Source organism: Tenrec ecaudatus, chromosome 9 (genome assembly GCF_050624435.1).
Source record: "Tenrec ecaudatus isolate mTenEca1 chromosome 9, mTenEca1.hap1, whole genome shotgun sequence".
NCBI classification, from domain to species: Eukaryota; Metazoa; Chordata; class Mammalia; order Afrosoricida; family Tenrecidae; genus Tenrec; species Tenrec ecaudatus.
Genome location: NC_134538.1, coordinates 4,280,371 through 4,295,197, shown reverse-complemented (window position 1 = coordinate 4,295,197; position 14,827 = coordinate 4,280,371). Strand labels below are relative to the sequence as shown.

Sequence of the window (14,827 nt, the reverse complement as noted above, 5' to 3'; positions counted from 1 at the left end):
ATTAGGCTATCATTTCTCCAGGTACCCTCACTTAGTCTACACACTTCTGCGTGCAACGACTCTACCTCTCTATTCCTTCCCTGAGAGAGGCTAGTATGTTTGTTCCACGTAGACCATCTCAAAATGGTAGGAGCCTTTGGCATCCCTGAGGGATTCAAACTGAGTTCCTATAAAATACAAATAGAGTTTGGGGAGCAAAAGGTGCAAAGCCAGGGTTCTTGGGAGGATGGGGTAAGATTTTCCAACAAAGTTCTCATAGAACTGTCCTTGCTGCTCTGAAAGAATGAGCCGGTGTTTTGTATCGATGGTGAAAGATTAAATCTGTGGTGGAGATTTCCTGGCCATCTTTTCACCATTGCCATTCTTAACGTTGTTCAAACCTCTTCCGAGTAAGTCCCTGGGGCTCTTCTATTTCTTTTGAGGTTCCGTATCAAAATTTCCCCCATTAAAAGCTGCAGCCCTATCTTGCTGATCTGACTTCTTTACATCGCATTGAATCTTCTTGGAAGCCATTCTTTTAAGTCGACCTCGCTCTCTGGTTTATTATTGGTAAACCCAACCTTCTTTACAGGTTATGATTTGTTCCATAAAATTGCCACTCCCATTTCAATCTCGTTTCCAAAAAAAACAAAAAAAAAAAGGCGGGGAAGATCAGCTCTTCCTCTGAGCGAGCTGATCTTCATGCAGTGGAAATCTGCTGTGTCCAGGATATTCACTTAAAATTGAAAATGCCAACCTATTTTGATACCCACATTGACAGCCATGCTGCGATATTCTCCCACTGGTTTCCGCATCATACTCATAGACTCTGGATCATTTTTGAATTCTCTTCCCAGTCTACCCAAAACCTGGTACTTTAAGTGATGCAGAAAACCAGTGTACAAGTTGTGATGCTTTAGCTCATTGTAAAGCTATATCTCTGTATTCCTGATCTTTATTCATTTGGGAGAATTTCCCCCAGCCTATTCTTCTAAAAATATGTAGATAATAAACATTTGCTTTTGATAATTCCTTCCTTCCTTTTTCAAAAAATATTTTTAAACATGATTACCAGATTTAAAATTTGTTTTATTTTAAAAATAGGAGTCACATTTGCCAATTACTTTGCTTGTTATGTCCAAGTTAGAAAAAATTCTATAAGATATTTTTGGAACTTCAATTATATTTTACTCCAATATTTCTGTAGTATATCTTATTTATATTTTCAAATCATTTAGAATTATTTTTCTTATGGTTTGAGTTAGTGCTATAACTTCATGTGAAATTCATTATAGTATCCTACCTGTTTGAAAACCCATGATTTTTCTAATCTACTGTCCTGATACACAAATTGGTCTTATCAACTTTCTGTTCTATTATACCATCTGTGCATATTTTGACAATATCACGCTGTTTGGAGAACAGCAACTTACAAATTGTTTCAGTATAATTTCAACAATTGCCCTTCATTACGCTTGCCTTAATCTTTTAACTAAACTAACTCCATCACATCTTTTTTTTTAGTTTTTGCTTGTTTGCTTGATTGGGTTTTGTTGGTCATGGTGGTGGTGTTGTTTGTGGCGGTGTTTTACTTTTCCAGACTCATTTAGAAATATTTTATTTTCAAATCCATATAACTGTCAAATATTTAAGTTTATTTGAAAACAAATTTGTAATTTGCTGCATATTTATATTTGTCACTTTATGTCTCATTGTGAGCAATAATATTTTTCCATATGAGGCTTCATATTTCTTGCTAAAATTATGACTGTGTTTTACGTACTCACCGCTGTCAAGTTGATTCCAGCAGGTAGCAACCTGCTAAGGCAGAGCAGAATTTCCTGGAGGGGTTCTGAGGCTGTGAACCATAAGGAAGATGAACACCTCCTCTTTCTCCTGCAGAGCACCTGGGGGAGGGGATATGAACCACTAGCCCTCCTGCTTGGAGTTTGATGTCTGGTTCATTGCCCCACTAGGGATCCTTTTATCTTTTATATGGCTTAGCTCCCTATACATAAACAGTTCATTCATTGCTAAAACTTAACTGGTTAGAGTTGGTACTGCAAAGCAATTTTTATATGTATTTTCTGACTGATTAAATGGACTTTTGTTTCTTCTAATTTTATATCGATTGTTTTTTATTTTTCGGGTATTCATAGAATTGAGAAGTAATATTATTATTTTCTTTCCATATTTAACAATGCTACCTTTTCTTGACAAACTTTAACCTGAACTTATGAAAAAGTTATAATTATAGTGGGGGAATCTGACAGGAGAATTTTAGTCTTGACTTTAAATGTAATGTCTGTAATCGTGTTTTGTGATTATTATGTTACAGATCATAGTGACCAGAGGTATCTTGATTGAGATTGAGTTAAATGGCTGATTAAATTGTATACATTGACAACAAAATTGGCATATCTTCTATTACTAGATGTGTATTTTTGTTCTCTATTGCTGCATTTGCATTTAACCAGGAATTTTCTCTAAGCGTTTTTTAATGTCTTTTACATGAACTCCTTTCCAGTTTCCATCTATTGAACTTAGCCGGGGTTGTGTGTTCTATAGCAATGGTTCTCAACTAGACGGTTTACCAGCCAAAGAGCATTTTGTACTTTGGGAGACAATTTTGCTTGTCACAGCGGAGGGATGTTTTTCCTGTTGGCATTTGGTGGGTACAGGCTGGAGCTGCTTCTCAGTGCCCTCCTCTGTCCTGCAAAGACAGACTTGGTCTCTCCAAAATGTCAATAGTTCTGAGGGTAAGAAAGCATAAAACAGAGTAATACCTGAGAGTTCTCATTTTTTAGCCAAAGAGGGCCAGTTTGGATTCTTAATTCTGTCATTAATTTACTCAGAGATATAATCTCTCTGGGCATAACATCCCTCAAATTTGAAATTAGTACAATCATACCTGGCCTTTCAAGTTACTTGAAGAAGCACACATACACACACACGCACACATCACCCCTCTGCTTCCTATATTTTGCAGATTTTGCAGTTCTTTTTTTATCAATCGTTTTATTAGGGGTTCATACATCTCTTATTACAATTCATATATACATCAGTTGTGTAAAGCACATCTGTACATTCATTGCCCTCATCATTCTCAAAACATGTGCTCTCCACATAAGCCCCTGGCATCAGGTCTTCATTTTTTCCCCTCCCTCCCGGCTCCCCACTCCCTCATGAACACTTGATAATTTATAAATCATTATTTTATCATGTCTTACTCTGTCTGACATCTCCCTTCACCCACTTTTCTGTTGTCTGTCCCCCAGGGAGGAGGTCACATGTAGATCATTATAATCGGTTCCCCCTTTTCAACCCACTCTCCCTCTATCCTCCTAGTATCTCCACTCACCTGTATTTTACAGTTCTGTTGTTTGGTGCATACACGTATAAGAATGTTGTCTTCCTCTTGTATTGTACTTTCATCATTATCCTCTATCACTGGTTATTTTTCTTACTCCAAAATTTTATTTAACTAAATTAATATAGCCACTCCTACTTTCTTTTGGTGAATGCATGTATGTGATAGCTTCTTTGTGAGAGTTTTTACTTTCAGATGTTTATAATTATATTATAGTGAAAGTAAGTTTACAAGAGAAAATATACAGTTAGGTCATGCTGACAGTTGTTGCTGATTTTAAATTCACTATGTTCTAAGTCACTGTCTCAATTATTGCTTTAGACAATTTACAGAGAATGTTTTTTTTTAATTTATACGACTATGTCATCTTCCTTGTCTTCTTTATTTCTTCTGATTTCTCTCTTCCCTTCATTGCTTTCCTGTTTTCCCTTTTCTACTTGTGAGTGGATTTTCTTTTAATTCTAGTTTTATTTAGATCTATAGCTCTTGTTAGAGTGTTTTAATTGTTGTTCTAGGTAGAATCTATCAGTCATTACACAGCCATCTCCTTCCTTAAAGATTACAGTCTTGGAAACAATATCCTAAAGGGTTGCTTTATTTGGAATTAGCTAGACAGCAATGGGTTTGGTTTGGGGTGTGAAAACTTTATCCCCTTTTTGACCTCTCCCATTTGTTATGGACTTATCTTAAATATTACCTCTATTTACATGAAAACCATATGCACTCTAACTGAAGTCTGCACACAAAATTTTATAAGTGTTGCTTCAACAGAGATCGATTTGGTGACTCTAGAGAACAAGGAAAACCCACTGCAACCACCATCACTTTCAATTATTCATTTATTTTTCAACCATCATTTTAATCTTTTTTCTTTCTCATTTGCTCATGATCTAAGATTCTTTCTCTTAACGCTGAATTTCCATTTAGATTTCCTTTATTCATTTGCAGTAGATGTACTGCAACAAATTCTCTAAAATTTATGCCACATGAAATTGTCTTCATTTTAGCTTCCCTGAAAAAAAAAGTTTAAGCATTTTAGAATTATGAATTGATAGCTTTTTCTTTCAATATTTGAAAAATGGTGTGCTAGTTTTTCTGGTCTTTGTGTTTTTTATGAAAAAATATGCAACTATTCAAATTGTTGTTAATTTGTAGTAAAATGTTTATCTCTCTGTTTTCAACATTTTTATTTATTTTTTATTTCTTGGAGGGCAGAAGCTTAGTTTTCACAATTGGACTACGATGTGTTTGGGGTTATTTGGGTTTATCTGCTTGAGATTTGCTCAGTTTCTTGAATTTGTAGCATTATCTCCTTTGCAAAATTTATGAACTTTTCAATTCTTGTTTCCTTACATGTGATTTTTAAGTTTCTCCTCTTTTTTTCAGTGCTCTGGTAAAGTAAATGTTAGATCATTAGTATAGTTGCAACAGTCCCAAGTGACTTTGTGGTTCTAATAATTGTTTTTCTCAATCTACTCTTAATCTGTTATTCAGATAGGATGATTTTCTCTTGAAGTTGACTGTTTTTTTCCCCTCTGCCCCTTCCATTCTCCTGTTGAATCTATCTTTTTAGTGTTTGCGTGTTTGTTTTTTACATTATTGTTTTAGTTTTCACTAGTAAAATTCTCATTCCTCTCTTCTTTATACCTTTTATATTTTGCTGTGATATTTTAATTTTTGTTCAGATATTTTTTCCCAAGTATTTTGATTATTATGCAGAGGAGCATGTTTAGGATGTTACCTTTAACGCCTGTGTCGATTCACTATAATATTTTTTGTCATCTCTGTCCTTGTATCTAGTGGTCATTTGGGTTTCATTGGCTGAATGATTTTCAGTTGAGCCCTGCACATATTGAGTATTAAATTATGAGACTTTGGGTCTTATTTAAGTTTCAGACGTGAGCTTTTCTCGAAACCACTTAGGAGTAAGGAAAAGAAGTAGATCAGGTGGAAATCTAGCTTCCTCACACCCACTTTGCTGGCATTGAAAGTGGCTAGTTCTCACCCAGGCGGATAAAGTCCGGGCCTTCTCCTTGTCCTTCCCAGACACCCCCTCATGGGAAGTGAGCTCTGGCAGCCTGGTAACAGCCTGAATCTTTGGTAGCAAGACTGTGTGTGGCGGACCCGTGCATTTTCTGTGAGGCTTAGCTCATATAGATACTTCATAGTCTAAAACTTTGCAGCTTTTTTTATAGTCCCACTTCGTTGTCATGCCACTGAAGAAAACATGTTGTTGAGCTTCTTTTTGTCTGTTCTTGGGATTTCCAAGTCAATGGCCTTTCCAGTATCATCTGGAAGATATGAAGCAGAAATAAAATTCAGGGCACTCACTGATACATGCTCCTTCCGATCCGATTAGCATCATCGTAAAGTGTCTTTTTCATTCCACCCTTTAAAGTCTTCATATGTTAATTTTATGCATGATATCCCATGCTTTGGATTGCACTTAATAGTCGAAATATTTCTATTTTACTTTTCCAAGAGTAGAAAGTTGCTGGTTATGTATTTTAATTTCCTGATTTAGCATAATACTTATATTTCATTAATGTCTTTTAAATATTTATAAATGGCAAAGGGAAACATGTTGCTTTAGCTCACTACAGTTGACTCATATTAAAATTGTGCTTTACCTAATATATAAAAAAATTTTCTAATGATGATGCCAGTTCTAGAGTTTTCTATATACTATGCCAGTTACATGTATTTTCCCTTGGACAACCATTTATTCTATACCTACTATGCACCAAGCCAGTATCTCTGTGGAAGACTTAGAAAACATCTTCTATTAAGATTACAGGCCCCAAAAAAAACTTACAGAGTTAGGGACTGACTTGATAGTAGCTAATGACAACAAAATAAATAAAATATGAACATAAGTTATCAACTTTATTCAATATAATAGTATAACCATTTAGAGATTAAAAGGATAGTATAGACATTAATTTTTAGAAGGAGAATAAATAAGTAAAAAATAGAGTTATCAAATTTATGTGGAAATGAAGGGTTTTTTTAATGATATGATTATTTGTTTGAATAGGAGGGATTACAAGATTTTTATAAATCTCTGAGAGTACAGGAATAACACATTTTTTAAACATTTAGTTTGCTATGTTTCAACAAGCACACATCTAAATACATTCAGAAACCAGTCTGACAACTTGATTCTCATGATGAAAATCTAAGACAGTGATTGGAGTAGATTCCATGGTAGGAGGAAAGGGTGGCCTTGTTTGCTCCTCCTGACAAGTGGACGAGAAGTCTTATCCATCAATAAAGTAAAGTAGCATGAAACTAGCATTGTCAACTCCTGACCTATAACAATGATGCTTTAGAGAAACGGTGAGCAGCGTCAATGGAGATGGCTTTGCAATAGAGAGTGCGGGCACCCTACAGACCTAAGTTGTTCCCATTCAACATTGCATGTCACCATCTTCTTTATACGCCTCAACCCCTCGCCTCCCACACCTAATTAAAACGTTTTGATTACCCTTATTTTGCAAGTCACTTTTGAATAAGAGTAAGAAATATTCCTACTTCTGTACAGTATTTACTTGCCACACTCGAGGTAATATCATCCCCCTTCTATGAGCTACAGATTTTATTCCAAAGTCCATAACTATGACTTCAACCCAGTTTCTTCACATTGCAAACCATTGTTACCTAGCATGGTGCCAATTACACTGCAAGCACTCGGTGCTCTTGCTGATTAAGCTCATGTGACAGCTGGGGCAGCTGGGGTAGTTCTTGGGTTTGTTTGATCAACTAGTTTAGTAGCCAGAATCCACCCTGTAAAATATAGCAACTTTAGGTGATCAGTCTCTGACATGCCTGCCTTCCCCAAAAGAAAATCACCTAACCCAGAACCCTTGAGTTGATTGTGACTCATAGTCCATCCTACCAGCGTAGAACAGCCTCAGAGTTTTAACACTGCTGTAAATGGTTACCAAAGCAGATTGCCACAGATCTCTTGAGGGCAGTGTTGGGTGGCTTCAAATCACCAACATTTGGGTTAGCAGCTGAAGACTTTATGGACTTCGCTGCCAGGATGCCTCAGGGCTCTGAGATTTCTCCCACTCTTTCTCCATTCAGCAATATCCCATCAGAACTTCCATTTAGGGTACTGAGGGCCTGGCGAGCATGCAAGCTGTTCACATCAGTCAGTAGACAATTAAGAAACTGGCCTCTGATTCATTTCCCACGCTAACATGGGACCGTACTGCTGATTACCCATTTTCATTGTTTATGGCGAAGCAGGTGGATGAACAACTCGGCTTGATTTATGAAGTACTTGCCTTCTATAAATCACAGAGTAGAAACCCAGCATGCTGCTAATCCTAATTGGTTAGGTCCTAAGTAGGGAGTGATTAGAGAGTCTTCAGGAAAGAAGACATCTCATACAAATGAGAAAGATCTACAACTCCTTAGGAGAATATTTTCCCAGCTCACAATATTTAGTAAATGTTTGTTGTCCATTCCGACTGCCCTGTTCTATGTCTGTGAGCCAACCCCTGCAAATCTTCTGTATCTTAATTACCTATGGGTGGATAGAGGAGATAGCAGGGAAACACTAATGTAGTAGACACCGTGCTATTTCTCCCTTACCTTCCCACTTATTAATTTCCCAGGGGCTTATTTTCAAACTACAGCGTATTCATGTGGAAGCAGAGTAAACCAGTATGTTCCACATCACTGTTTGTTGAGCACATGGAAAATATTTGGGATCCTGAGTCCCATGTACTGGGTTCCAACCTCACTTTCTCCTGGGATTAGACATTATCAGACTCTAAATGTAAGCCTTCTCTGATTGTCCACTCCAGAGCTAATCAACCCTGAAAATCATGACTATGTGTAAATGGTCAAGTTTTCTGAGATTTGAGGTGAATACTCTCTTGGTAAGTGAGATAGTTTATTGTGCCAGCCTGGCTGATAAACACAAGTTGGATTAATTGAAGGGTGGAGAGATAAATGGCTCTGAGAGCCTTGCCTTTCTTGTCTCTCACTCTTTAATCATCTGGCCAGTGTGTGGCTGCCTTGCTGGTTCTGTACCTCAATTTAAAGCATACACTACCTGTGGTACGCCTAGCCTGTGGACGGTGTTGCTGTAAGCTGAGGTTCCTTTAAGACCACACGATTGGAATTTACATCTCTGGAACTGGGGACTGACAGTTAGTTGGTGACCTGGCTGAGTGTTGGTGACCTGCTTTGCTGTTTGCTGCCTGTGCTGGGATAGCCTAGCTCTCTCTACAGAGGACTACCTGGCAGCCCTCAAGACCTGAAGGACTACCAGTGTCTCACAATTCTCTCACAGGAGTGAGTCACACTGAGCCATTTGTACTGCTTTATAATTTAACTGTACATTTCTTGTATTATATATCAATCTGTTTATAATTTAACTCTTCATTTCTTGTATTATATATCTGTTTATAATTTAACTCTTCATTTCTTGTGTTATATATCTATCTACTGTTTATAATTTAACTCTTCATTTCTTGTATTATATATCTATTTTTCTGTATATAACAGTTCATTTCCTGTGATATATATATCAGTTATATATCATATATATATCATATATATATATATATCAGCAATCTGGTTTTATCTCTCTAGAGAACCCTGTCTAATACAGTAAGGGAAGAAGAAATTCTCCCAGATTTGACAGTAACGCCACCACCACCACTATTGTCAGGGTCATGGTTGAGAAGACAGGGAACTATGCATACAATTAAAGATCAGTAATTCCTAGTATGATAATACCAAAGAAGATAATGCCTACCTTCCTGTTTGAACCAATTGTGAATATCTGTTCTTTCTTTTGGTTGGTTAACTTCTTATTTTATGTCTGTCTCCTTTCTCTCCTTTTCTTTCTTTCCCTTCCCCCCCTCTCTCTTTTTTCCCTTTCTCCCTGCCTGCCCCTTCCCTTTCTTGAATGTCTTTTGGGAACTCATGGCAGATGCAGCAGCAGCAGCAGCAGCACTGCAGAACTGGAGGATGAGCCGCCTTGCTTGGAGGAGATTGATTACCAAACAGACAGTAGCTTAAGACAGGAAGACAGCCTCGTGGAGCTGGACCGGCAGATCCAGGAATGCACCTTCAATGAGGAGGAGGAGGAAGATGAGGGAACAGGATAAGGCAGAAAATAACTGAGGTTCAGGACAAGTCATTCGCCTCTACCCATTGTTTTAGTAGATGCGCACTGTTTCTCAACCATCAGTGATGCATTGTGTATGCCCATACAGAAAGCAGACCCCTGTACGCTCAATAACCCCATTTCCAGATTTCTTCATAGGTTCCCTATGCACAGAGGCAGGCAAGTCCATAATCCTAAGATTGTGCATTTGTTAAATGATCCATGGAGCTTCCTAGGAGAGCTGATTCGAGTGGAATACTTGTAAGCACTAGATTATTTCTGGGTTTGACATGGAAGCTGACTAAAGAAAGGCTTTCTTCTTGGCTTCTGAGCCAGACTTTGAATCAGCTGTTAAATTGTTCCATATGCTACCTTGGACTCAAATGGATGAGAACTGCTACCGCTGTTAACTCCCTCCTGTAGAATCTGCGCTTCCAGTACAAACCATGAGCCACACGGAAACTGGGAAATCTTGACAGGGCCATTCATGACTGGATGACTGAACAAGAAAATCTGTGGAATCAAATCCTTGTCCTATTTTTAACAGTATAGTCTTATTTTCATTTTTAACTGATAAATTCAGTTTGGGCCTGCATAACACTGAACAAGACATGGTCACCAGTCATTATGAACATGGAAGTCTTACAGATCACAATGCTGGGTGGCAGCACGACCCAGTGGGACACTCAGTCACTTTAGAGTGGATCACATTTAGATGTGGGGTCAAATGTGGGGTTTAGCATTATGATAGCTTAGGCAAGAAATGAAACCTTCCAGACCCTAGATCACTTATACAGGCAACAGTGATAATTTTATCTTCATGAAAAAAAAGCATTGTAAAAAGTAAATGGGATAATATGCAAATGTATGTAGCTTTGCATATAGTAGATACTCAATAATGCTGGCCTGTTTTCCTTAAGACAAATATTAGCATTCTAGGCAAATATTGTAGGTGTTCCAAGAACTCATGTTCTGGAAGTGCCTTACTGGCTGGGAGGGGAGGGATCTGGAAAGAGGTTACTTAGAAGTAGAAACTAGAAAGTTTGTATGGTTTAAAAAAATAAAATTGGAGAAAGATCCTTCAGCTTAACCATGGGAATTGGCTTATGACATTCTGCGGATAGCACTCCAGGGGCCATGAAGAAAGGATCAGAGGAGAAGTGGGGAACCGCCAAGAGTGGGTAATAGCAGGCAATGGCGCATCAGGTTAAAGTTAGGTCTTTTCAGAGGTCATGTGCACTTAATTAGAATTGGGTTTGGGGGTTAAAGAAGATACACCATCACAACAGCAACAGCCTGCTAGGCTCTTTCCCTTTCATACAAAAGTCCAGCTATAGGTAGGGCTGACTGATACCCTGGAAGAATTTGCTTTGTGGAACCACCCTTTATTTCTTCGACTAATGGTCCAGGATGGCTGCCAAAGCATCCACCTTTAGAGAGACATCCCGACGAACAGTACAAAAGAAAAAAAAGAAATTGCTATATTAAACAAAGCAACAACTGGATGTACCATTTTTGCACAATCTCTCTGCCCAGAAAGTAGTCCTAGGAAAATAAATAATTACACAAAAGGCTGTGAAATGAGGACCTCATTTGAGATCTATCCAGTTTAAAATTTTAAAAAGTTCATACCAAAGGAAAGATAAATCATCCATAGTAGGGGATTCTATGTCTGCTAAAGAGATAGCTCCTGATAATACCAACCAGCAGTAAGGAGATTTTGGAAACATTAGAGTAATTTTAAAGAAAAAAAATTACTCCTCCAGACCACAAAAAAGGCATCCAACACTTTTGCCACAATTGGTCCCCAAGGCTTCGGTGTTTCTATTTAGGTGGGCAATTCAGTGTGAGGATGCTACATTGGCAGTCCTTTTTAAAGTGTCTGCGGTAGTTTAGAGATTGCACCTTCATCTTTTGCATTAAGGCACTGCGATTTCTGTACTGTACTTGAGGGGCCTGACTCTACTAACAAAGACAGTGTCTCCAAAGCCCAAGAGACCAGATGGTTGACTTCTTGGACAGTCCATCTGTTCATGCTTAAAGCAGAGGGGAGTACGCTTTTGTTTGATCCTTGATTTGAAGAATCACGAAGATTAAATTGATGAAAGTGTCAATACTGGGGTTGGAAGGAAAATACTAATGATCATTAGTGAGCACCTCAATTCCAGTTCATTTATATAATTAGATTATAGTCATCCCCCTTGATCCTGAGAGAAAGAGATGAGGTTAGGTAACATGTTTATATGGCATGCTCAAAAAATCAACAAGCCGGGAAACTGGAATTTGGATTGATTCATATATGCAACAAGTATCTATGAAGCGATTACTTACCATGTATCATGGAAGAAACTCTGGTGGCACGTTGCTTAAAGCACTGGTCACTCTGAAAGGTTCAAACCCGTCATATGTTCCACAGAAAAAGGCCTGACAATCTACTCCTATGAAGATTACAGCCTTCGAAACACAATGAAACAGTTTTGCTCTGACCTATAAGATGCTGATTAGTCAGAACTGGCTCCACAGATATGGTTTTTTTTGGTTCTTTCTTGTTTTAGTATTACTTCTGTGGAGGCAGGTTGGAGTATATGTCAAGCAGTTCGCAAACTGATCGGGTAGAAAGAAAAAGACTCACCTGTGCCGTTAAGGTACTCACACCCTGGAATGAGGGCGGAACAATGAACACTTTTATGCTCGTGTAGGGATACATGCTATGGTAGAGCCATGACTAGAACAATACAGAAGACGTTCCTAATCTAATGGAGATGACGGTGGTAAACAAAAAGTCTACCCAAAGATGGGAGAGGTAGGTGACCTTGAAGAATGTGCTGAGTTGTCCGGTTCCACAGAGTGACATAACATGCTAAGAAATGGAAAAATCTACTGCAAAGGTCCATTGGTAGCCTCGAGCTTGGAATATGAGGTTCACGATGATTGGAGGGTCATTAAGTGTTTTCCAGAAAAGTGAAAATGTTGAGCGTCTGGGAGGCAGTTGGAGATGGAGAGAGAGAACAGACTTCCTGTCCTCCCATTAGAATTGCAGGCTGTCCCGCATCACACCTCACCAATCTTCAGCCTAGGGGTAGTGTGGACTCACTGGGAAGTCAACCCCAGATTGTCTGAGCAAGTGCAAGCCCAGCACAGCCAGACATGCTTCTTCCTGGCCAAACCGCTATGGTAAATTGTTCTGAGAGACGTGTTCTAAAGACCCCAGACGTAGCCAAGTGAGATTACTCAAGAATGCTAGGGAGTTGTAGATTCTAATGGGAAGCAGATGTGGTTCAAAGCCTGCAGAGGGGATGTGAGTCTGGAGAGGTGATACTGGGGTCAGATCTCCTCCCCTTAACCAGCTGTTGTCTTGCACTCTGCATGTCAGGGGTCAGACTAGTGTGAGTGACGGGAACCCATCCTCTCCTTGTGCGTCTTTTTGGTGGGCAAGCATGGGAAATTCCTTCCTAGTTCTTCTGTTGGTAGAGACTGTCTTGTTGCACCGCAGTTTCCCAAAGGAAGGAATCCCTTGGCTGTTTGTGACATCTCCCTGTTGCAAGAAATTTTGATTCAACATCTCCTACTGGAGAAAACCCAGATTTCTCATTCTGGACAACTTGATGCTAATCTCTTCTATAGACACAGGTTTGGTCATTCTCCTATCTCTTTCATCTTCCTCTGGGCCATCTCCACACCTGGAATCATATATATATATATATATATATATATATATATATATATATATATATATATATATATATATGCATATTTGTGGGAAAACCTGAGGGCCCTTTCACATGTACACACACACACACACACACACACACCCTTCTGACCTTGAGTCATCCAGTTCCCTAAATACCCTCCTTGGTTTTTCAAAACAGGTCATGTTTTCTTGCATCTGATAGAATTTTCTTAGGAATTTCACTTAGAGTTCTCTTGCTTGTGCAGGAAGACCCCATTCAAATATCTCCTTTTTGTTCTGAAAATCTTTGTCTTTAATCACTCCCTAGTTGCATGTCCTTGTGTGTGTCTATTTACTTTGACTACATCTCTATAATATCACCCTTACCATAAATATATATATAGTTATTTTATGTGATTTCTGCACTGCAAACCCTGACAACTAAATAAGAAGCTCTTAAAAATCATGGTCCAACTACTATTTATTTCTCTCTCTCAGCATCTAACGCTGATCTTAACGCAATGTGGATGCTCAAAAATATATCCTTCTCCCGGTATGGGCACCCACCACCTGAGTGCCATCCTGTGCATTTCCACACCCCTCCATTTCCATTGCAATGTCGGATGGTGTCATAGACAAAGCTATCGGTGTCACTAACAGCACATCCAGCACACATGCAGAGTAGCCTCTCTAACTTGCTGTTTAGAAGAGTGTTCCTGTGGGAAGACAAACTTAACAAGGACTAGGGTGTCCTTACCCTTGCTTGTAATGTTGGGATAGAGTGCTGAGCATAAAGAAATAGAATCTATATGAGTCTACAGTTCATGCACCATCATCTAGGTGGGGTGAACCATGTACTGACATTGGTGCAACCTGGGCAACCAGCTCCGTGGGTATTGTGCCAACTTAGCTGCCTGGGAGCTTCTCATGATGCTTTCCGTGAGAGTTGGCATGCAAGACTTCAGTCCACTGGCTCCAGTTTCTACCGGCTTCCAGAAAAAGAGCAGAACTAAAAAGAGCATTTGCAAATAACCCAATCCTTGAATTACCAACTCACTTTGATGGCCAACACAAATAGGGGAGGCAGCGTTTCTCATGACCAGCTTCCAGTTCCCAGCCTGGGAAACAGAGCTTTAGAGTAAGGGGGGGTTATATTCCAAGGGGAGTATATGTCCTCATCAAAGAGACTATGTCCTGTAAAAGAGCTATTTTTATGAAACGTCGGGCATAAGTCATCCTTGTTAGAGATTCAGAACAGTGACCCGCATGGTGGGTTGTAACATTTGGTTCACTTTAGAGGGATGGATTCTTTCTTTCCAGCTGGTACAACGTACTCTGCCTTCCCAGAGTTTCCAGCCTTAGAAGATCTTGCAGATAGAAGTCTGAGTCCTCATCAGGAGAGGCAAAACAATTCATTCCATCTGCAGCCCATCCTGTCTTCCCCAACAGTTGTCCTCTTTTGTTATGTTGCCATTTGGCTTTGAGTGAGTGTGTGATTCTTGACAACAATGCATTGTTCAGAGAGCAGAGAGCAGCAGAATCAAATTTTGAGATAAGAAATGGATTGTATTACAGCCTTTCAATACCTAGTAATAAGAAAGAAACGGCTGTCAAAAACTTAAAAGCATCTACTACATACAATCCAATACAATGGAACTGAACTTGAGCTTGAGTTCTC

At 38.9% G+C, this 14,827-nt stretch overlaps 1 protein-coding gene across 1 annotated transcript in view; it reads left to right on the top strand.

The window, feature by feature from the left end:
• AGBL1 (AGBL carboxypeptidase 1) overlaps positions 1–9,480 on the top strand; it is a 1,082,464-nt gene extending 1,072,984 nt beyond the window's left edge. Inside the window, exon 22 of the mRNA XM_075557460.1 lies at positions 9,303–9,480. Coding sequence (XP_075413575.1) covers positions 9,303–9,480 — 178 coding nt within the window. The remainder of the gene's footprint in view (positions 1–9,302) is intronic.
• The last annotated feature ends 5,347 nt before the right edge of the window (positions 9,481–14,827 follow it).